Here is a 23,834-nt window from a genome sequence, read left to right on the forward strand (position 1 = left end):
AGATGATAAAAGATTAACAAATGTTTGAATGTAATTACAGTTGTTTTGTTGCTTAATTTTATATGATTAACATATGTTGGCTCAAGATCATCACCATAAAATTGCATAAATTAGCATCATTGTGGTAGAAAATACATTGTAGTTTGCAATTTTGGGCTATGGTTGAAGGTAACTATGTTGAAAGTTGTCTCAAAATTTCTCCCACAAATTTTATCCATGTCGAGTTGCGTTTTTCAATATATCAGGCTTCCGTAGCATCGCGCGGACGGTCCAAACCCTTGTTTGAATTAATATTATTTAATTCAAATCAGGGTTATCTACGGTTTCCTAGTTGCATTATAAATGAGATCCTAGGCCTTTGATTTTCGGCCATCACTTCCTTCCCAAGGCTTGACCGAAATTCTGCTCTCCCCTCTCCTCTCTCCATAATCTCCTACTTGCTAGCTTGGGTGTGAACCACAAGAGACACGACATTTGTGGTGTTTGCTTCCAAAGGTTCTACAAGTCAAGGATGATTGTTATTTGCTATAATAACAATAAGGTATGTAATCCTAAACTTTTTCTTCTGTTTTTCAAAAACTGCCTAGGGTTTCTAGGGTTCTTATTTTGATGTTCTTAGTTATAAGTTCAATAGTGAAAAAATAGATCTTGTTTTAGGTTGCATGCACACTTAAGAGTTTTAAGTTTGTTTTTGTTATGCCTAAAACCCATCATATTTCACATCAAATGAGGACGAATGGGGTAGTGCTAGCCTTGGCAGCTTCGCACACACAACCTCGATCTCGCACCAAACAGATAGATCTCAAAGACCTAGGAGGCATCAGGTCGGGGATCGGCGGCGACAAAGTGGCTAAAGTGCGGTCGACGATAAGGTAAATCTAGTGGTGAGAGGTCCATGGTCGCCGAAAACTGCTTGAAATAGAAATAGAGGAGATTAAGAAATAGTCGTCGGAGTAGCCTAATGTTTGTTCCTCCTTCTGTAAAGCCAACTTCCAAAAACGTTTTCATATTTTTTTCATTATCTTTAAAGAGAAAGAATAAACCATAAAGAATAATTTTATTCCAATAAAAAATAAAAAAGTAAGAATAAGCAAGAAAAATAAATGAAAAACAAATAAAAAAGAGTAGTATAGTCAGTGGCGGACGTAAACTGTTTTAGTAGGAGTGTCTGTCACACCCCCAAACATTACACATTGAATATCATCACAATGAATATTCATGAAACATAACACATTCATCACCAAACATTACATATTACAGCTGGTATTGTTCACATCAAGTACATTGTCACAGGTTACATAAATTCAAAGTATTAATAGTACGATGAGTGACGTTACACAAAATAAATCCATACACACTTGAAAGTCCTTCTGCTTAACGATTTCCTGAGAATACAAGTTATTTTGAAAACGGTCAACATATATAATGTTGGTGAGTTCATAAGCATGTTTGAATAAAAGTCTTTGTATTGTTTGTAAAACCCAGAAAATCCGATATTTTCTGTAAAAGTCTGAAAAATTATGTGAAAATCGAGTATAAATGCATGTGTGAATTTCATAGTAGTAACATATAGGAATGCAGCTCAAATTTCTTTGTATTCTTTCTATTGTAAGTGGTATTTGAATAATATATTTCCCTAGAAAATCCGATATTTTCTGATTTATATAAATGTCACGGTCTTTGCACTGTAGAAATGTTTTGTATCATTATGACTTACAAGTTATTAATTTTTCCGTAATATCTTAATGGAAATGGATCTCTATATGAGTTGTTATAACCATACATGATAGTGACTGATTTGGCTGTCTTGGCATTTTTCCAAACGCCGGATTTTCGATCAAGGTTTTGTCACCCTAGACTGGCCTAGTCTAACTGTAGCGAACAACTCAGGTGTGGGGGAGTCACCCCCGTATAGATCTATACACAAACTTTCGCTCTCCCTCCAGGAGACTCTGATTATAACTACAAGCTACGGGCATACACTCGGTGGTGTCAACCGACACGTCTCACTAGATCCCATTTGTCTCCACATCAATTTGTATAATGTTATATGTATTTAGAAGTTCGAACACTAGATGATGTATGAAATGAAAAGGTAAGGCCCAACAAACATGAAGGAAAGGCAACTATGGCACATTTAACATGTAAGTTATTTCTAGGCTAAATTAGCATGTAAATGGGCTACTAAGGCCTAATAACATGTAAAAGCTAAATTAGGCCCATTTAGCATGTAATTGGGTCACTGAGGCCCAATAGACATGTGATGAATACATTGGGCCCAATAAACATGTAATTGGATCACAAATGCCCAATAAACATGTATAGCAAATACTAGGCCCAATAATCGCACCATTGTTGTATTTTGTTTAATCGAATTATTTATCTGTAGCGTTATAAAAAGTCCGATGTTTTGTTGTAATGATATTTTTAGTTTGATACGTCAAAATTTTATAATTTGAACCCGTATTTATAAAAATTTACACTTTAGGTCCCTTGAGAACTAATTTGAACATTTAAACGATTATTTTACATAAAATGTCATTTTGGTCTATTTTAAATTAAAAATAACATTTTAGTCCATAAGTTTATAAAATCTACATTTTCGCCCCAAATGTTTAGTGATTGATGGGTTTGGCCCAAAAATACATGTAATGACATTTTCAATCCATTTATGCAGAAAATTACAAATTCAGCCCTTATTTGTATAAAATGACATTTTCGGATTTTTATAAAATTAACATTTTTGGTCCAAATCTTGAGATAGTGTCATTTTCAGCCCCTAATCTTATTTATTCTCATTTTTGGCTCGAGTTTTGATTAAATAACATTTTAATCCCCAAAAATTGACATTTTTGCAAGTTTGGGCCCAATAGGCCGTGAGGCCCACCTTAAGGCCCAAAATGCCAAATTTTACACTTTTGACCTTAGAAAAATATGTTTGTTATAAAAACTCATTTTTAGGCTAATAATACCCTTTTAGCCCCTATAAAACCGTAGGTGTCACTCTTGACCCCAAACTTTTGTTTATTTTCCAAAAATGATCCTTATACAAGATTTTGTTTGGTTTTTCACAACTTAGGCATTTATAACACTTTTAACTTTGTAGTATAGTGTCTAGAGTGTTTTTGTTTGTGATTCTCACTTATTTTTGTTATAGTTCTATAGATTCATCGAGTTTTTCACCCAAACACAAACAAAAGCCAAGAAAATCACACATAACATGCATAAATACATAAATCTACACATAAATACTTGTATTCTCCCCAAAAAACAAGTAAAAACCGAAAACAAGGGGGTATGAACTCACATTTGCTTGTTGTTCTCGGTTTTGAAGAAGAAATGGAAGAGTTTTCGGTTCTAGCAAGCCTTCCTTGAATAGATCTTGAGCTTATGGGGGTTTTCTAAGAGTATGGTCACAAAAATGCTTAGAAGGAGTGATCTTAACATAAGAATGAAGTTATACAACTTAGATATGTAAGGACTTACCAAGGAAAGATGATTTTTGGTGAAGATCTTCTTGAAAAACTTAGAATCTCGAAAATTTGGATGGAAGGAAGTAGGATGTTCTTGAGTGTTTGAGAGAATTTGCTTGAAAGATTTTTTAGAGAGTGAGGGTGGTGTGAAGTTTTTCGGCCGAGAAGAAGAAGAGAGAGGAGAGAGGGAGTGAGGTGATGTGCATGGAGATCCACCATGCAAAAAAGAGGTGGCAAGCTCTCATTAATCCTCTAATTTCCCTTAATTTTTCTTTTCTTTTCCTCTTTGGGCCGAGAATGGGCTAAAGAGAAAGGAGGTGGATTAGCTTGGCCCATTTCTAGCCTTGGTTCGAAATTATGAGGCCCAATAATTACTTTTCGGCCCATTGGGCTCATTAGGTGGTCTACGGCCCATTTGAAAGAAGAAAGGGAGTTTATGGCCCATTAAGGCAAATTAATTCATTTATGGCCCAATAAGGCCCATTAGGGTTAGAATGAATCATTCTAGGCCCAAATGGTCCAAAATATTATAGATTTATGAATTGGGTCACATTAGAATCCAAATAGGGTTTCTAAGCCCAATGTAGTTGGATTGAATGCTTATTGGTCCATTAGGCCCAATAAGGAAATCCTAGTCCATAATGAACTTGAACCAGGGTCTCTAGGGTTTTCAACTCCCCAATTGACTATTTGGATACTTTGTGTAGAGTTTTGAACTTCACTTGTAAATCTTGCTTTGTTTGTGGTCATAGAATGAACATAGTGTATGATATCAAGTTAGAGTTACAAGTATTATCATGTAACGCCCGTAGATCCGGGCTAGTCAATTTAGAGATAATAGGGGTCGAAAACGACTTTTCGACAAAAGATTACTTATAATAAATAATCTTAACCAAGTTTTAGAATATGTCTCAAGGTTTCCGTACATATAAAGAACGCCGAAATCCGAATTATAACAAAGAAGTTATGACCCGTCAAAGTTTTACGGCAAAACCGACATGGCACCGGGAAGCGTAAATAGTGAATTTATGATAGAGCGACTTTTAGCCTTAGCAATCTAAATGAAAGTCGTAGAAAACGTTAAACCGAGAGCGTCCATAAAAAGAACGCCCAAATCTGACTTCGTATGAGGAAGTTATCATTTTTCGAAGTTTCGGCTTAGTAGTGTACAGCCCGAAACTCGAATTTTAGTTCGAGCAGTTTTTGGCTTACGCGACCTAAATGAGAGTTGAAGATCTCATTAATAGGAACTCAACGATAAAAGGACAGACGAAAACGGAGTCCGTATGAAGGAGTTACGAATTCTTCGCGGTCATTTAACAACCTAATCTCCTCCTACTGTTAAATTTAAGATCGGTCGAGAATTAGCCGACGGAGTCTAAATGAAAGTTATAGATCTTGTTTTTACCTACGCGCGGAAAAAAAGAACGTCAAAATCGGAGCTCGTATGCGAGAGTTATGATTTTTCTAAGTCGGGAGGCTGTTGTGCGAAATCGGGTGACGTGGCGCAATCCTGGCCATTGCTTCCTCCCCAAGGCTAGCCACCAGATGGTGACACCTGGCCTGGAACTCGACGAGTTGGAGGCCAACTCGACGAGTTTTTGGCATTTCCAGCCTATAAAAAGGGAGCCGGGGCACCCTCATTTCTCACACCTTCCAACTTCTCTTTCTCTCTCTACACTCTCTCTAAGCTCCCTAAGCCCCCCTAAAGTCTAGGTAAACCCCCTAGCATCCGAAGGAAGCCCCGAGGCTCCCGGAGTCCCAAGAAAAGAGCCTTTCGGCTCGGAAACGCTGCTCCAGCGAAGCTCGGTTTTGAGAAAAACCCGCTGTAAGTGAGCTACACCTAACCTATCTTTAGTATAGCTTATGTTTTAATATGGTAATGTTATTAGGACCTTATAATAAGTACTTGGGCTATTATTATGGGTTATATAAGTATCGTTTAACGCTTATATAATAGTAATAATAGTTAGACTATTAATTAGTCGCGGTTAACGTTAGACTAAACCCTAGTGATATTGATACTAGGTTTTATCGAGGGATAATTGTTTTGAGATAACGAAGCGCTGTTCGAAGGCAGAATCACCACATTTTCAGGTGAGTGCATAGTTACTTTCATCTTACACATAGATATGAAGTATTTTATATAAATTACGTGCTATGTATGCATATTATCTGTATACTTGCTATCTATGCTGGATGAACGATTTTATACATGTTTTAAATGATTTAAACTATATATATATATATATATATATATATATATATATATATATATATATCTACGAGAATATGTTGGGTAAAACATGGGTAGATGTAATAGATGGAATATGAGTTGGATGATGAATTGAGAGGTGTTATAGACCACGAGGTGAGTGTGAGAGGTGGACGATGTGAGAAGCCTTTCCCAAATGATGGCCCCGTCATCTAGCAGAGTATGGATGACAACCACGACTATTCTAGACAGTCCAGTGGAACACTGGCAGGCTCGCAACCTGTAGGTGTTGTGAACGATGTGTTCATCGGTGTACTCTAAAAACCCATTGACATGTATTGCGAGTGGACTCTCGAAAACGATACTGTCAATAAACGAGATAACCCTAGCAACTGTGCTCGAAGGACAATACTGGTAGCTGCGCCTCACATAGAATGTCACAATTCTGGTAGCTGCGCCTAAGTGATAGAACTAGCAGCTGTGCTTGATAGCTGTGTCATTGACAACGATGGACTTCGTGCCGATTCCTTAGGATGATCCTTAGGAATGAATGAACGAGGAATGATTGATTCTTAGGGTAGATCCTTAAGAGTAAAGAAGATAATGGGGATGGGTAATTGGGTTGATTGTTTGATGTTTAAACATAATTATTATATTATTGTGGGTTGAAAACCCTATGTACTCACCAGGTTTCCCAACCTGACCCACTCAGTTTATTTGTATCACATGTGTCGATATGAAGTAACATTACACTGAGAGATTTAAAAGAGATATAGATCACTAGTGTAAATGAATGTAAGTTCTGTTTATGTTTATGTTTCTGTATTAACGATGACATCCCAAATGTTTTAAAATGAATAAAAATACATTTCTTCGGAAATGCTTTGATAACGTATTTATCATGTTTTTCTGGGAACAAATTCCGCAAGATTTTTATTAAAAGAAGTACTCTGATTTTTATAAAGCATAAACAAAATCGGTCTTTTCTTGCCGTGAAAATGGGGATGTCACATATCATAGTTGACGTTTACATGATCACAGAATTTCCTGGTAAAATGCCAGTTGTGACAATGTCCCTCGTACTTCAAGCCGGTGCACCTAATAGAAAAAACCAAAAAAGAAAAAAAAATTTACACTACGTGCCGAAAATTGAGCAGTAGCCCGGGACCCCCAATGCTCCACTAAGGTCCGCCAGTGAGTATAGTCATTTAATGTTTGTAGGGATGAAATGTGCAACCTTTTGCAATATAAGAGACGGTCCACGTTAATTTTGAAACTAAGGACTCAACTTGCATTTTGACACCTGTACGAGGGACGATTCGTGTAATTTATTCTTTTTCCAAAATAATGAGACTTTTCTATAGATTTTCTTAAAATTTATATATAATGTATAAACATATTTTTATGTATTTTTTTGCATATTTTTATATAATTTTTTTTACGTATTTATGTTCGCTTTTAAAATGTTTTTCAAGTTTTTTTATATATTTTTTAATCTTTTTATGTATTTTAGTTGTATAAACTTATTTTATATGTGTTATATGAATTTTTAAGTATTTTTATATATTTTGATATATTTTTCACATATTTATGTAACTTTTAAGTTTTTATGTAGTTTTTTTTGCATATTTTTATGTATTTTAAATGTATAAATGTATTTATATATTTTTTCTGAGTATTATTATGTATTTTGGTGTGTGTGTGTGTATATATATATATATATATATATATATACACGTATTTATGTATTTTTTTTACTTTAAATTTCATTGTAAGCTAACTATTATACCTTATAATGAAGAAAAAAAACATTATAGTACTTCAAAACAAACATTTTTCAAAGTCGATACTTAGCAATCAATGCCATTTTTTCAGGTAAATTCTTCCTTTTATTTTCTTGAAATCAGTTTGTAAATGAACAAAGTTTACGAATATCTTTATTACTTTTTCTTAGTTAAAGAACTTTTGGTTTATGATAAAATCTTTAATTATAATTCGTAAATTAGAAAAAATTGTGTTATGTGATATACTAATTATGATTAAAGATTTTTTCAGAAACCAAAAGTTATTTAGCAAAATAAAATTAATAAAGATATTCATAAATTTTGTTCATCTGCAAATTGAATTCAAGAAAAAAAAATTATCTGTTAAAATTACGTTGATTGCTAAGGACCGTCTTTGAAAAATCTTTGTTTTGAAGTATTGTAGTGCTTTTTTTTCCATTTACAAGGTCTAAAACTTAAAGTAAAAAAAACACATAAATATGTAAAAAATATACCGAAATACTTAAAAATACATATAAATAAGTAAAAAAAAATATGTTTATACATTTAAAATACATAAAAATATATAAAAAAAAAACTTAAAAAATACATAAATTCATGAAAAATATACCAAAATACATAAAATACGTAAAGATATTTAAAAAGTCATATACATACGTAAAAATATGTTTATACATTTAAAATACATAAAAAATATATATTAAAAACTCTAAAAAAGATTTAAAAATATACAAATACATATAAAAATATATAAAAATACATAAAAATACGTTTATACATTATATATAAATTTTGAGAAAATCTGTAGAAAAATCTTATTATTTTTGAAAAACTAACGATTTTGTTTCATAAACTGTTGAACATGTCAAAATGGACAAAAGTGACGAAATTAGTTGGTTTTTTGGACTATTTTATTCAACCTTTTTTTGGGACTTAATCATTTATTGGGTTTTATGTGAAAAAGTCCAATTATTTTGGAAATTATTTTGATAAAGCCTTAAAAGTTTTTTTTGAACATAAAAATCATATTATTTTGGAAGAATTACATAATCTGTCATTTCCTGTTAAAATATAAAAAAAATGACTTTTTCGTTAATTTGGGAAAAATATTAAACAATCGAGACTTTTCTGTTAAAAAAAACTTTTTGGACTATATTAAATTTTTTCCAAAATAATGAGATTTTTCTACATAAAACCATCGTTTATTTTTCGAAAATAATTGGACTTTTCTGCATATATTTTTTAATAAAAGAAATTATGTTTCAAATTATAGTTAAGGCTCAAAATTTAAACAAAATGGATCTCATTTCCACGAAACTGCATGATATATAAGAACATATTGTATGGGGTCGTGAATGGGGGCGTTATGGCTAATGTAGCTCTCGAAACGGCGTTACAACGCCATGAACACCACCCCTTTCTCGTTAAGGGGGTGTTATGGTGTTCCCCTTTTGACGGTTGAACTCGATGAAAGTCGTATTACAATTCAAAAGTTTCAACCAAACAACATGTTAAAAGTTCAGATCTTAAAAATTCAGACATTCTTAGAAATTTAGACCCCTGATTCATATCCTGCCAAACAGCCCTAACTCAAATTTATTCACACCATTCTTCTCTTTCTCTATATTCTATATAATTTCAATAACTTTTCAAAAAAAAAAATTATAGACCCTTTCGACTCGTCCAACGATGACGATGATGATATGTTCATTATTATGATGTACGAGTATTGCACTAATGAGTTACTACAACCATATGTAGCCCCTTTACTAACAAAATGTGGGATGTTAAACATAAATCGTGAGGAATGACACAAACATCTATATTGTGATTATTTTTACGGATAATTGTGTCTACGAGCCAAATGATTTCAAAAGAAGATTTCGTTTGAGTAGAAATGTGTTTCTACGGATAGCCAACGTCTTGGAAAGCATATATCGTTTCTTTAACTTTAATACATATTAACTATATCTTTATACAAAATAAATACAAATTTTTACATAATTAATATATGTTTTGGTATAGATTTTTCCAATTGAGATATGATGCTAGAGGTAGGCGAGTATTCACAATGTTGCAAAAATGTGTTGCGGCCATTCGTTTGATGGCTATGGGGAGTCACTCAACGATTATATAAGAATGTCTGAAAGAACTGCAAGAGAAAATTTGTATAGATTGTCAAAAGATGTTGAAACATTCAATGACGTTTATTTGTAGAAACCTTCATTGCATGATATGCAAGAATTGTACGCGGCACATGAAAAAAGATATGTGTTTCCCATAATGCCTGTAAGCATCGATTGTACACACTAAAAATGGAAAAAAAAATTGTCCAGTTGCATGGAAATGACGGTATTCAAGTGGTCATCATAGTGCACGTTCGTTAGTATTAGAGGCTGTTGCTTTCAAAGATTTATGAATTTCCCATAATGGTGTTATAACACCATGGACAATGTGACATGTGAGGTGACATCCCATAATGGTGTTAAACCAAAAAAGACTAACAAAAAGCTAGATATATCACAAAATATAGTTTATCATCAAGAAACTAATCCAAATAGACCAATCTAAAGAAACTAAACTTGATCTATGTTTAATCCAATTGAAAGTACAAACTTAGATGTCATCCGTCGTTTTTAGAGGATCAATTATCTCCCTTCTAAACAGGAGCCTATTCCGCGCCTTCCAAATCAACCAAAAAAATAGTAAATAGTTGTTTTTTCGCAAAATTAAAAATATTTCTTAAACCGTTATTGAAACTTGAAATTTGTTACAAAACTAATTCCGTAGATTAACGGAATCTTTCAAAGGAATTTTACAAAAAGAATGATTAGTTTATGGCAATTTTTTAATATGTGATTATTTGATGTTTTCTCATTTTATCATTTTGTTGATTACACATTATGTTTAGAATTAATGAATTAAGGCTGTTAGGTGTGGGCAACGCCTATGGAGCGTTTTTTCCACGTTATAACATCACAAACACCGTCCCTCCTTTTCGTTTTTGCGCGTTATTAGCCTGCACGCTGCTTCCCGTTATCACCACCACATCCTATAATGTCTGTTTTCTTGTTTTTTCTTCTAAAAACGTCGGAGGGCGTTGCCCACTCCAACCAATCTAAATTTGCATAAAATTTTAACTACAAATTGACTAAGGGTGTTTTTGGCAATGAACTTATGAGAGTTTTTATGATTTTTTAGCTTTTAAGAAAAAACTGAAATCTTGTTTTAGGGGGTGTTTGGCTAAGCTTATTTACGACTTATTTTCCGAGCTTATTTTTTATAAGCTAATTTTTTTTATAACTTATTTTTCAACTTCTGAGCTTATTATGATTTACACTAAGAAAATAAGTCAAATTTGTGAAAAATAAGTTAGAAAAAATGAACTTATAAAAAATAAGCTGGGAAAATAACCTTAGCCAAACACCCTTTTAAAATACTATTTTAAACAAAAAAACTTTTAACCTAGAAAATACTTGAAGTAGTTTTTAACTTATATTTTTTATGTAACTTTACATTTTAAAAAAATTCTAGCTAGTTTGCTAACAGTTTACACAAACAAAAGCTTTAGGTTCCAACTTTCTAATACTAGTTTTGACGAACACTTTTCAAGACAAATGTCTTAAGCCTTTGGGAAGCTTTTAACCTTTTTTTTTTTTTTTTTTTAATGTAATTTTGTATTTTTAAAAGTTATCCTTAAGTTTTCCGAACACATCTAATATAAATGAGAAATTAAATTGTTTCCTACTTTTTATGCCTACAAATGTTCCTACCCAATAAAATTATGACAAGTGTCATCCTTCCATATTTTTTTAACTAACTCATTAATGTTATATTAGGAATATATCAAATAAAATTAAATTGAAAGTTGATTTGTCATAATTTTAGTGGGTAGGAATAATTGTAGGAATAAAAGGTAGGAGATAATTTAATTTCTCAATATAAATAAAAGCCATAGCTTTCAGTTTTCCGCTGACAGTTTTGACGGACACGGCTCGTGCCTCAAATTCAAATGACTTAAGCCTTTTCATCCTTGAAAGTTGTTTAAAGAATTCCGATTTAATTTCGTAATGGTTTTTGTAAAGATTATCTCAATTATTTATAAAATAAAACAAGATTAGCGTACCACCTAATATCATTTGACGTATTTGGACCTTTCTTAATATTTATTGGTTTTTACATATTGCCTAACACACCCATTTGTATCGTCTATACACATAGACCTTGAATATTTTACAAACATACAAAGTATAGAATTTATAAACCTTTCAAAAATTACATTTTATCCTGGAAATATTTTGATAATATTAAGCATTCATCTTTCTTAAAAGGAAAGCTATATATTTAACATAAACTTACGTAGCTGCTTAGGCCTCGGCTTATAGAATCAAAATTATTATAGAATGATAACTTTGCTTTCTTACATTGAACTATTCTTAAAGATTACAATATATAACGTATTCAGCATAAAATAGTAACTCCAAATGAGAAGTACATATCCAGTGTTCTAAGAAGCATCGTCTGCAATTTGGATATATCATTAACTGAAAAACCAAACGTGGGACTTTGTACTAATTTGAATATTGACTTCAAACTAGTCAAACATGTTTTTTTTTAATCTGAAATTACGTACAAGCCCATGTCTTTTCGGCCATTGAAATCTGATCTGACGGCTGTAAAAGCATTACTTTATTATTTTTTCAATGTGCTGACGATGGAATATGACTATGATGCCCCTGATTGGCGAAAGTTCATTGAACACAAAAACGCAATAAAAGAGAGTGAGGGCATTTACGTAATTACACCAAAACGACATGTTTATTCTTTTTCTAACGTGGGGTTGTTGTAGCCGCCTAGTGAACATTCTTGAGAAAATTTAATTAATTACTATTAGAGTTATATCGCTATAGTAATTTTTTATTTTGATACTTTTAACCTTAATTTCAATCTTAGAAAATATGAAATTAAAGGTTACCAATTACACTCCAACTTGGAAATGATTGGTGTTAAAATGTAATGATTATAAACTTCATTTTCTATTTTTTACCTATTTGTCCTCTTTTATGACAAAAGGATAACAATATGGGCGTCTTAAAAAAATATTTGTGCCAAAAAACAACTTTGAAAAAAGCATATTGTATTGCAATTATGTAGTGAATGGCCATATGTCCTTCCAAAGGTTAAAAATCCTTATCTGATCATCTGACTTCTTGCTAACATCACAAACAAGTTGAGTACGTATTCTCATACCAAAATTCTTTTGACTGTTTTTTTACTAAACAAGCTATTAAGAAGTGAGCTTGATATAGTGCGATGATGTTGTACCGATCAGTGTTAATGTTGTAGCATGCAGATGTGTCTAAGAAGAGATAAAACGTAACTTAGATGGAACCATTAGTCGATACAAAGCATGCTTAGTTATAACAGAGTTGTTGCATAGTGCTTAAGTTGATTGTTTTGATACATTTAGTCGAGTAGTTAAGCCTACTATTCTTGGATTGCTAATTTGTCAAAGTGATGCTAATAATGTCTTCTTGAATAATTAATGATGTTGATGAAGTAGTTTATATGGAGCGTCCATCTTGATTAATGGACATTGGCAGCTTGTATCATGTTTTCCTTTTTAATTAAGAAGGTGAACTTTGTTTGGTTATTAATTGTATTTAAAATGTACCCCTTAAACCATTTTGAAGGTTGCTGGTTTGTCACTTTACGCAAAATAGACTTAGTATCAAGATCGTTTGGTTTGTGTTGTTGCATGTACACTTCAAATTCAGCTCTTTTTATTACAACCATCTCTGCTTGTTATTTTTCTTCTCGGTAGCTTTTTATTATTGTAATAATAATTGCTGTTGTTAACAAAAAAATAAAAAAAACACTTGCCTAACCTGTTTACATTAGTTGTTATAAATTGTGGTACTTGAACGTAACAACAACATTATCTCTCACCACTAATGTGCGTACAAATTCAGTAATTCTAATCTCACAAAAGCTTCTGGTTTGCTAGCCAGAATGTGTTAATCGACTAGGTTTGACTAGGTAGTTTGTTTCCGTTTTAATAAATTTAGTGCATTTATGGGAGCTAGTTTCAGTCAATTCAATTTAGTTGCATGGATATTTGATTATATTGACATCTCAGTATGCTTTAAGCTTTCAGTGTAAAAAAAAAATAATAAATAAAAATAAAAATCCAACTAAGGAGATGATATGATACTAGCATTCCTTAAATAAGAAATTTGTCCGAAAATTAACTATAATCAGTTTTGCCTGTTTTGGTCAAAAGGGATAATTCTTGCAAGTAAAGGCAGGATATACAATGACTATATAATTAATGAATTAAACAGCACTTATGATAAAATGACATATAAATATTTTACATAAACGTTTTATTTGAAAAAACGGTTGAAGAGAAAAATGAATATGTTTTTAATAATGATAACTCAAATTTATAACATAATCGAACAAAGAAATTAATAATTACATACTCATATTTTCACCATTATATATAGTATTTAGATCATTTTTAGTACAGCTTAATTGAATTTAATTACAAACATAAATAGTTTTTTGAGACATGAGAAGAACTAGAAAATATAATTTAAATAAAAGAATGTGAACTTTGATTCCAAACTTAATAATAATAATAATTAATGTAACTGATATAATTATAAAATATGAATGTATGGTCAATAACTCATTCAAATATGAAACTGTGAATACCAAAAGTACAGTTAATTACAATGTACCAATTCTATCAAACTTTAGTTAATATTTTAAAAAGGGCAACCAACCACCATGCATTAAAAAACTATGATTATGCGATCAATAACTGTCTTCTAATTAATTTAATTTAAAACACAAACCGTCTTTCCATAATTATTTTAAGCAACCCCACGTGTTATAAAGATGCAATTTGCACTTTGCATAGTTGCATGGCTGATGAAACTTCATGGCAATTCATATAGATAATTACTTATGAATATAAAACAACTTTACTTAAAATTCCTCGCATATATATACATACATCTTATATCTATCTCCCCATCTACTAAAATTTCAACGATAATTCCCATCAAAATCACAAGCGGAATTCAAATTCAAAACCTCACCATCAATAACTTACTTTAAAAATCACAAAACATGTATCAAGAAACATTCATGTCAGAATCTGATCTCTCTTTTCTTGATTCAATCCAACACCACCTTCTCTACGATTCCCAGATCTCCAATCTTTTTCCGGAGACGAGCAGTGGATCATCTGGCAGCAGTGCAACACTAGGGGACGTGGTGGCTTCCGGTGGGTTCGACCTGCCGGTGGTGAAGCTCGAGACATCAGAAGAAAATCAAGAAATGGAAAAGCAAGAAGTTGAGGCGGGACGTGAAACTCACGCGCCTCAGGAGTTCAGGAAGTTTCGGGGTGTGAGGCGGCGGCCATGGGGGAAGTATGCAGCGGAGATAAGAGACCCGGCGAAGCGTGGGGCGAGGGTGTGGCTTGGGACTTATGAAACTCCGGAGGATGCAGCGGTGGCTTATGATCAAGCAGCTTATAAGATTCGTGGGTCTCGCGCTTTGTTGAACTTCCCGCACCTGATTGGAACAAACATGGCAGAGCCAGTGAGGGTAACTCAACGTCGGAAGTCAGTGATGGAGGCTGGGTCGCCACCATCATCTTCGTCGGAAGACGGAGGCATAAAGAGACCAAGGAAAAGTGGTACAGTGGATGATTACTATCTGCCATACTAAGATAAATTATTTGCATCCATTCATGTGATTAATTTTTTCCATTCTTTTAATTAAGAAGCTCAATTTATTTCTTCTTTCAAATTTAATTAATCAATTTGCATTTTTCTAAAATGAATGTAATTACTTTTTGGTTTTTATTTGTGTAAAAAATAAAAGTCAGTTCGAATTCAGAACTTCATAAGTGAACATTCTTACATTCATTAGCTTTGTGACGTGCTGATGAATTCCTCAACAAGTATATTAACTCAATATATAACCGATAAAATCATTTAGCAGTTGAATATAAAATATAGTTGTAAATTTAAATACAGAATATTGTCAATCTTCAATGGTCAATGTCGTTTGCAATTTTGCATTGTTCTTGCTTATGTCTTACTTTTCCTTCGAGTGGTCACGGCAGCATATTGCCAATTAGAAGGATAGTGATTAAGTTTCTTTGGACATCATTCACAAGTTTAATCGAAACTTGTATTTATGTTAATGCCTTTCTGGCTATTTTATTTTAAAGTTTTCTTTCTAGATTTATCTTTATTAAATATATATTTAATTGGATAAAATCTTTAGAAGTGTATATTATCTGTTAAATAAGTTGATTTCTCTAATTAGAGTTATACATTCGTATTAGGCTTTTTAGATTATTATAAATAAAACAACAATCATAGAAGTATGAAGAGTTAGAGTTTTATTAATAAAAAATCTGCATCATTTTCTATTTATTTTATTCGTTTTGGTTGTAATTATCATTCGATCCAATCATCTCGGGATCACTTGGTATCAAAGCAAGTGTATGCAAATGTATGCATTGATGAACAAATGCTTCGTGGGTGATTTTCCTTCTCTATTCTCGGCTTCTCTGATTCTTTATTGTTCAAAAATCTCTGACGATTCATTGATTCAAGGTATGTGCAATGTTTTCCCTTGATTTTTTCATCATCTGATTATCTATTAGGATTAATAGCCGATTAGGGTTAATTTTTTGATTTTCCATTGTTTTTTGTTTATTGATTAATGCTCGATTTCTTTTTTTTCTCATTGATTTTTGATTTTTGAATTAGTGTTTCCACTCATATTTTGCGTTGTTGGCTTGCTGCTTAAAGCTAAAGAATGTTGTCCTTTTAATTAAAACACTTGTAACATCCCAAAATTCAAGACCAAAACTTCCATTTAAAATTAAGTAATGAATAAAAATAGTAATCTGAAAACATCGACAATATCATTTCGTCTCATAAACAACACAAGTGTCAAAACATACCATGTAAAATAATGTTAGAGTATAACTCCCAACGATCTCATATGCGGAAAATCATAGTGTGATGCGCTGCAATCATGCCGGCCCCATTCCTCTCGAAGAAGAAGTACCTGAAAACAAAACTGTAAACTGGAAGCATGAAGCTTAGTGAGTTTCCTTATCATACCACATAAACACATACTGCCAGACATATCTGGGTGCCCGCCTACCTTGTCAGGCATATATGGGTGCCCGACCTACCCTGCTGAGCATCCCTGGGTGCTCAACCTACCAATGTCAGGCATACTTGGGTCCCCGACCTACCCATGCCAAGCATATCTGGGTGTTCGACCTACCCTGTCAGACATATCTGGGAGTCCGACCTACCATCTGGTCTCATCCAACCGGTTACGGAGTATATATCACCTCCTACCACTATCACATAATAATATATCATAAACATACTGTCAGACATATCTGGGTGCCCGACCTACCCTCTGGTTTATCTCAACCGACTACGGGGCCTATTCCACCCCTCCTACCACTACCACATAATACATAGCACACAAGCACATAAATCTCTACAGATAGTGGCATACCAGACAATTATCACAAAGACAATCATCTCTACTATAAACAACAACTAGTGGGCCAGACGTGGTGCCTTAGACCCACTTCTACAGAAAGGTAACTCACCTCGCAAAGCTGAATGAAGAATCTCACGGTAAGAAATCTTTAACGGCTGCTCCGTCGACTCCCCGAGCTATCATTACCACAATAACACTTAGTCAAAAACTAATAATCCTTCTTAGGGTAAAATGACCATTTTACCCCTAATCTATTTTGGCCAATGCCTAAGGCCCAACACCATAAAAATGAAAGGCCCAAATCTAGATAGCCTTCCCAAGCCCACTAGTGGCCCACCAATGGCCCAATTTTCTAAATTGAGCCCAACTCCTCAAATGGGCCTTCTCTTAAGCCCAACATACTCTTAGCCCAAAATAAATAATTTCTGAGGGCCCACTATGGCCCAAAAGACCCAATACCATAAATCGCAGTTCTAGGCCCAGAGGCCTCACTCCACAGCGGGCCATGAGGCCCAAAAATCCAGGCCAAAACTTCTAAGGCCCAAAATGTAACATCCCAAAAATCATGACCAAAAATTTCGTTTTTAATTAAGTTATTCTAAAACCAACAATATAAAAACATTCATAATAACATCACGTGTCAAGACAAAAGTGTCAGTAATCAAAACATATTATCATAAAATAATATCAGAGTGTAATCCCAAAGATCTCATGTGTGGAAAACATAGTGTGATGCGCTGCGGTCGCGGCTCCATTTCTTTGAAAACGTAGTACCTGAAACCAAAACTGAAAACCGTAAGCACGAAGCTTAGTGAGTTCCCCCATCATACCACATACCATACATAACACATACTATATAACATATCCGGGTACTAGCTACCCCTTCGGTCTCTTTCAACCGCTAACTTGCCTAGCATATCAGGGTGCTGGCCTACCCCTTCGGCCCTGTCGACCGGTAACTCGCCTAGCATATCAGGGTGCTGGCCTACCCCTTTGGTCCTTTCGACCGGTACCTGTGGACTATTTCACACCTACCACTACCACATAATATCATAATCTGTCTAACATGATTGGGTACTAGCTACCCCTTCGGTCCTTTCGACCAGTACCCGGGGACTATTTCACCCCCTACTCTACCACATAACATCCTAGTTCATAAACATATAAGTCATATACTGCCTAGCTTATCTGGGTGCTGGCATACCCCCTCGACCCTATCGACCGGTACTAGGGTCTATCCTACCCCTCCTATCACATATCATATAACATCATAGCATACTATCACATAAACATAACATACCAGATAATTATCACAAAGACAATTATCTAACAACCATCTCCTACTAGTGGGCCGAAATTGTAGCCATAGACCCACTTCTACTGGAAGGTAACTTACCTCAATGTCGTAAAGTGTCTGAACTGTCCTTGCTGCCGGAATCAACCCCTCTTAGGTCCTACACATAACAATCTTCCTTAATTACCAATTCCTGGTCAACTCAGGTCAAAGTCAAAGTCAGGGTCAACATCTTGGTCAAAGTCAACATCCAGTTGACTCAACTTGCCGAGTTGGACCCACAACTCGTCGAGTTCAGAAATCATGAAAACGCCAAGACTTCGACCCTACTCGCCGAGCCTTACAAGGGCTCGCCGAGTTCTCCTTTTAACAAAGTCGGGACCTTCTACAACTGACTCTCCGAGTTCATCTTTGTCCGAGTTAAGGTGTTTAGTCCTTGACTCGCCGATTTCATCCTTGAACTCGTCAAATTCATCTTCATATGGTTGGGATATTTCCTTGAACTCGCCGAGTTCATCCTTGAACTCGTCAAGTATTTTGATCTTCATGTCCATAATGAAACCAACTGGCTGAGTCTTCTTCCAACTCAACCCACTACTCGATATCAGAAGGGGTTTTGGGGAAAAATGCGACCTGACTCGCCGAATCACATAAGCGAATCGCCGAGTCCCTCTATGTCCAAAACTATTTAGTCAATTTCAGATGGTCCTAATGCATCCAAAACATAAATCTGACTTCCTAGGGTCCATATTACACGTAAAGCTACGAACTTGACGTTCATGGATGGCGTTTTTGGCTCAAAAGGCTCTAAAATGAGGTTTATATGATGCATGGGACTCCCATGGCCATAAAAGTTGACACCTTTATGCCATGGGAACCCTCAATGGTACCAGATCTGAAGTCATACCCCCCCACCTTAGAACCACAAAATCCCGAAAATGGCTCTACTAAAACTTAGAAAAGATAGAAACTTATCCTAACTAGAGATCTAAGAGATAAATGGTCAAGGTTGTAGATTTTCACCTTGAATGAGCTGGAAATGAAGCAAAACCTCTGGATCTACTTGCTTCTTTTGGAACCACCAAGCTTCCCCTTCTTTCTTCAAGCTTCCAAGCACTCAAGAACACTCATAAATGGCTCACAAGCTTATGGAAGGCACTAGAGTTTTATGGATTAGAGTTTGAGCAGTGTAGGCTGGAAATGAGGTTGATGGGAGGGGAATAATATGCTTAAATAGGGAACAAAATCCTTAATTTAGGGTTTCCCAAACCCAGACCAACTCGCCGAGTTGGTATTCCAACTCGTCGAGTAGGTCACTTAACCCGCGTCCCAAAGGAATATGTTCAAAGGAATGTACTTTGAATTTGAGACTTCATTTCCATGGAATTGTCTTGTAACAATCTCCAAAGGAATATTTTGTAATATCATTGGTCAAGTCTCTGTGACTGTTGGCACCTAGACATTACAAAAGAATCATTGCATGATAGTTTAGAATATAACACTTCTAGCAGTGACAAGAATTTGGAATTCTTACACTTGCAATAAGGATTTGGAATTTTGAAATGAGCATCATTGAAATGTTTTTCAATTGATCTATTTCATAAAGTAAGGACCATGGACAAACATAGTGTGCATGCTTGGTACATGGCACAACTATTGTTTAGACAAACATAGTTTGCATGCTTGGAGCATGGCATAACTATTGTTTTAATTCAAGTGTTAAGTTGATTATTCAAAACATTGTACAATGAATGATGAGTAATCTATATGGCTTAAAAGTTTTGGGGCCATATAGGATTAGTATTATTCTTGTGTTTCACTTTGCATGTTTTGATTTTCCGAATAACTAGGTTATTCAAATCATCCACAGTCGATCATACTTTGGAAGTAGGTATTGAGGCAAGACTGTCATGAATGGGTCTGTAGTTTGTCTAGGACAAAGAGGTTGCGGTGTTCATGAGTACTCCGGGAATAAGATTCGAGTATTGGATTCAACCCACGCTCATTTGAATCACTTCATGGATTTTATCACGAGTGATCATGAGACGATAATATCTTATAATCTTCAAACGGAGACATGTGAATTGTAGTTGCGAGTCGGTTGCACATTGACTGAAACATCCCAAAAATACAACCCAAAAATTTTCGTTTGAAAACTTTACTAAACCATAATATTAAATATTAAAAGATAAATACATGGATCATGCGTCTCAAAATGTCATAATAAGTTAATCAAATCAACTGATGTCAAAACATATCAAAATGTCTGAATAAAACTCCCAGGATAAACTGAAGCTGTGGTGTGTGCCATGCCACATCCCGAGCTCTTCCATTTACTAGCGGAAGTACCTGAAACCAAAAACTGAAACTATAAGCACAAAGCTTAGTGAACTCCCCCAAACTACCACATACCATACAATAACATATAAAACACATACTGGGCCTTGCCCACTGCATCGGACCGAAGTCCGGACCAACTGGGGCCTTGCCCCCTGCATCGGACCGAAGTCCGGACTAACTGGGGCCCTGCCCCCTGCATCGGACCGAAGTCCGGACTAACTGGGGCCTTGCCCCCTGCATCGGACAGAAGTCCGGACTAACTAGGGCCTTGCCCCCTGCATCGGACCGAAGTCCGGACTAACTGGGGCCTTGCCCCCTGCATCGGACCGAAGTCCGGACTAACTGGACATAGCATAGCATAATCATAAGTACTAGCATAAACACATATACTGCATACTGCATCGGGCCGAAGTCCGAAACACATAACACAAGAACATGCTTGAATAAAGACATCAAGCACACTAAACTACTGCATCAGACCGAATTCCGGAACTACTGCTAACTAAACAGGCCGGCATTGTGGCCGTAGACCCGTTCCTACTGGAAGGAAAACTCACTTGTACTGCTGATAACCCTCTGCTGCTAATCGACTATTCTCTGAAGCGCTGCTCTCCTAGCTCACCGAGCTACCAACACCAAATAATAGAACTTAGCCTAAACTGTCCCCCAGAGGTCAACTAAGTCAACTATGGTCAAGGTCCTGGTCAAAGTCAACCTTCCAGTTGACTCGACTCGCCGAGTTGTTCTACCAACTCGCCAAGTCCATGCTCCTCAAATCCCAAACAACCCCGACTCCACGCGTCGAGTCTAGCGAGAACTCGACGAGTTCTCCTTCATCTAACACTTCGGGACTATCTTCAACCGACTCGCCGAGTTGTTCTACAACTCGCCGAGTCCATCTTCATCGGCTAAGGAGATTGCCTTGGACACGTCGAGTTCCTCCTCGAACTCGTCGAGTATCATGATCTACATGTCCATCACGGGCACAGACTGGCTGAGTCCTTCTCTAACCCCACTCACTGATCCAACTCATAAACAGAAGGGTTTAGGTTTTGCGACCCGACTCGCCGAGTCCATAAGCTGACTTGCCGAGTCCTCCCTGTGACAACTCTATTCTGTTGATTTCAGTCTATTCCAACACTTCCAACTCATAGATCTGGACTCCTTACGCTAGCATTGCACGTAAAGTTGCTAACTTTACGTGCATGCAAGGTGTTATGACGCTAGAACACCCTAATCTAAACTACAATGGAGGTCTAAGTCATGAAAGGAAGCCATAGATGAGTAAAGCTTCTCACTCAGAGCTTCTAGAGCTCATATATGCTCAGATCTAGTCTCTATTCGTCCTCCAAGGCTCAATACTCGGGTTGACCTTGGAAATGGTCCCAAAAGTGACAAGATACTAGCAAAGAAGGGGATCTAGATGATTAATAGCCAAGGTATGAGCTTCATACCTTCAAATGATCTGAGATAACACCCAAACTCTGGATCTATACTCCTTTCCTTGCTCCTATCTCCTTCAACCTTCAAGATGCACTCAAAAGGGACATTAACCTTCACACTTAAGCTCAAGAATGAAGTTGGGTGGCTAGGGTTTCGTCTCTGGACAATGGAGGCTGTAAATGAAACCCTAGAAATGAGAATGAGATGCTTAAATAGGGTGCCGAGTCTCGAAACCAGGGTTTTCCAACCCAGACCAGACTCGCCGAGTCAGTCTCCCCGACTCGCCGAGTCGGTCACTTAATCCGCGACACGGGTCACGCTCCGACTCGTCGAGTTCCTCCTTGGACTCGACGAGTTGACTCCTTTGACTTAGAGCTTTTCTTTCCTTTCCTGGTCTTCCTGATTCTGGGTGTTACAACTCTCTCCCACTTAAACTAGACTTCGTCCTCGAAGTCCGCTACGACCAACTGTCCTGCAATCCGTTTGCATTACCCTTGCCTGATGAATGTAACTCCGGATGACCACTTCCATGGACCTTCCGCCCGGTCACTCAGAATAAAATTAGTTCTTGTCGCTATTCACCTTGAGTGCACTCCAATTCTCAACAATCCTAAGAACACATCTTACCCAACTGACCATCCATCTAGTACTCCCCGAGTACTTATGATGAACATCCTAGGGGCTCACCCTCTTTTCCTTGCGCGTTTTCTAGCTTCCCCAAGGCAACTCTCCATAACTAACCATCTCCCCTGCCACTGCGAAGAACATTCCTTTCACGCTATCCCTTACTCCAGCCATTTAACTTAGATTTCATCCTCGAAATCATTCCTTACCATTCCTTACATGCTAACTACTCCAGGTTCCCACTAGGACAACAGAACTCACAGATCCACTTATCCCTATGATCCACTTATACTTGACCATAACTCAAATAATCGTGCTATGAGTGTCTTGCCACTCCCCAAACTATCCGTGAAAAATCCAAAATACCATTACCGCTGGAGACCCAACACTGTCTGAAACACTGATCTGCCTGGAATCACTGAACTGCCTGAACACTGAACTGCCTGAACACTGATTGCCTGAAACACTGAACTGCCTGAACACTGAACTGCCTGGAACACTGAACTGCCTGAACACTGAATTGCCTGAAACACTGAATTGCATGAACACAGAACTGCCTGGAACACTGAACTGCCTGAAACACTGAACTGCCTGAACACTGAACTGCCTGAACAGTATGCAGCCACATGGCTGCTCTCCCAAAATCTAACAAGACCTCCCTGGTCTCAGTCCGTTCACCAATTATCTGAAATACCGGGTTCCAACCCGACTGCGGAGCCAAAGGACTCTCTATTTTAGTCGCCTCACACGGCCTCCGAACCAAAAACCTTCCCTGGAACTAGTTGCCACTAGTTATCATGTCACTGAGGTTCTAACAACCTCCTGATCCAACCGATCGGGTCCGAGCGTCGAATCGTGATGTTACCAACCCGCGGCTAAACGTGATTGCTGCATGACCAATTGTAGCCTTATATAACAAGTAACCTGAAGCAATCCATTGCTTCCTCGATCTCAAAGCTGTAGTGGCATTCCTACAGTCTTATTGCTGGCTCAACTAGGTCTAATCCATCCAGATAATTCCGAAATCCACCTCGTGGATTTCGACATCCTCACTGCTACGCCCGAATTGGGGGGGGGGGGGGGGCTAATGTTCCTTCCGCGTC

General features: G+C 36.0%; 1 protein-coding gene across 1 annotated transcript; it reads left to right on the top strand.

Annotated features, from left to right (window-relative positions):
* The first annotated feature begins 14,502 nt into the window (after positions 1-14,502).
* On the top strand, positions 14,503-15,349 carry LOC145109896 (ethylene-responsive transcription factor 1-like). Its single transcript, XM_079047021.1, has one exon. The coding sequence runs from the start codon at positions 14,613-14,615 to the stop codon at positions 15,213-15,215; it is 603 nt and encodes a 200-aa protein (XP_078903147.1). The 5' UTR covers positions 14,503-14,612; the 3' UTR covers positions 15,216-15,349.
* Positions 15,350-23,834: the final 8,485 nt, after the last annotated feature.

This window comes from Lactuca virosa, chromosome 4 (genome assembly GCF_052849685.1).
Source record: "Lactuca virosa cultivar CGN04683 chromosome 4, Lactuca_virosa_CGN04683_v6, whole genome shotgun sequence".
Lineage (NCBI taxonomy): Eukaryota > Viridiplantae > Streptophyta > Magnoliopsida > Asterales > Asteraceae > Lactuca > Lactuca virosa.

Coding starts and splice junctions, on each gene's coding strand:
- LOC145109896 (XM_079047021.1), top strand. CDS start 14,613: ATGTATCAAGAAACATTCATGTCAGAATCTGATCTCTCTTTTCTTGAT.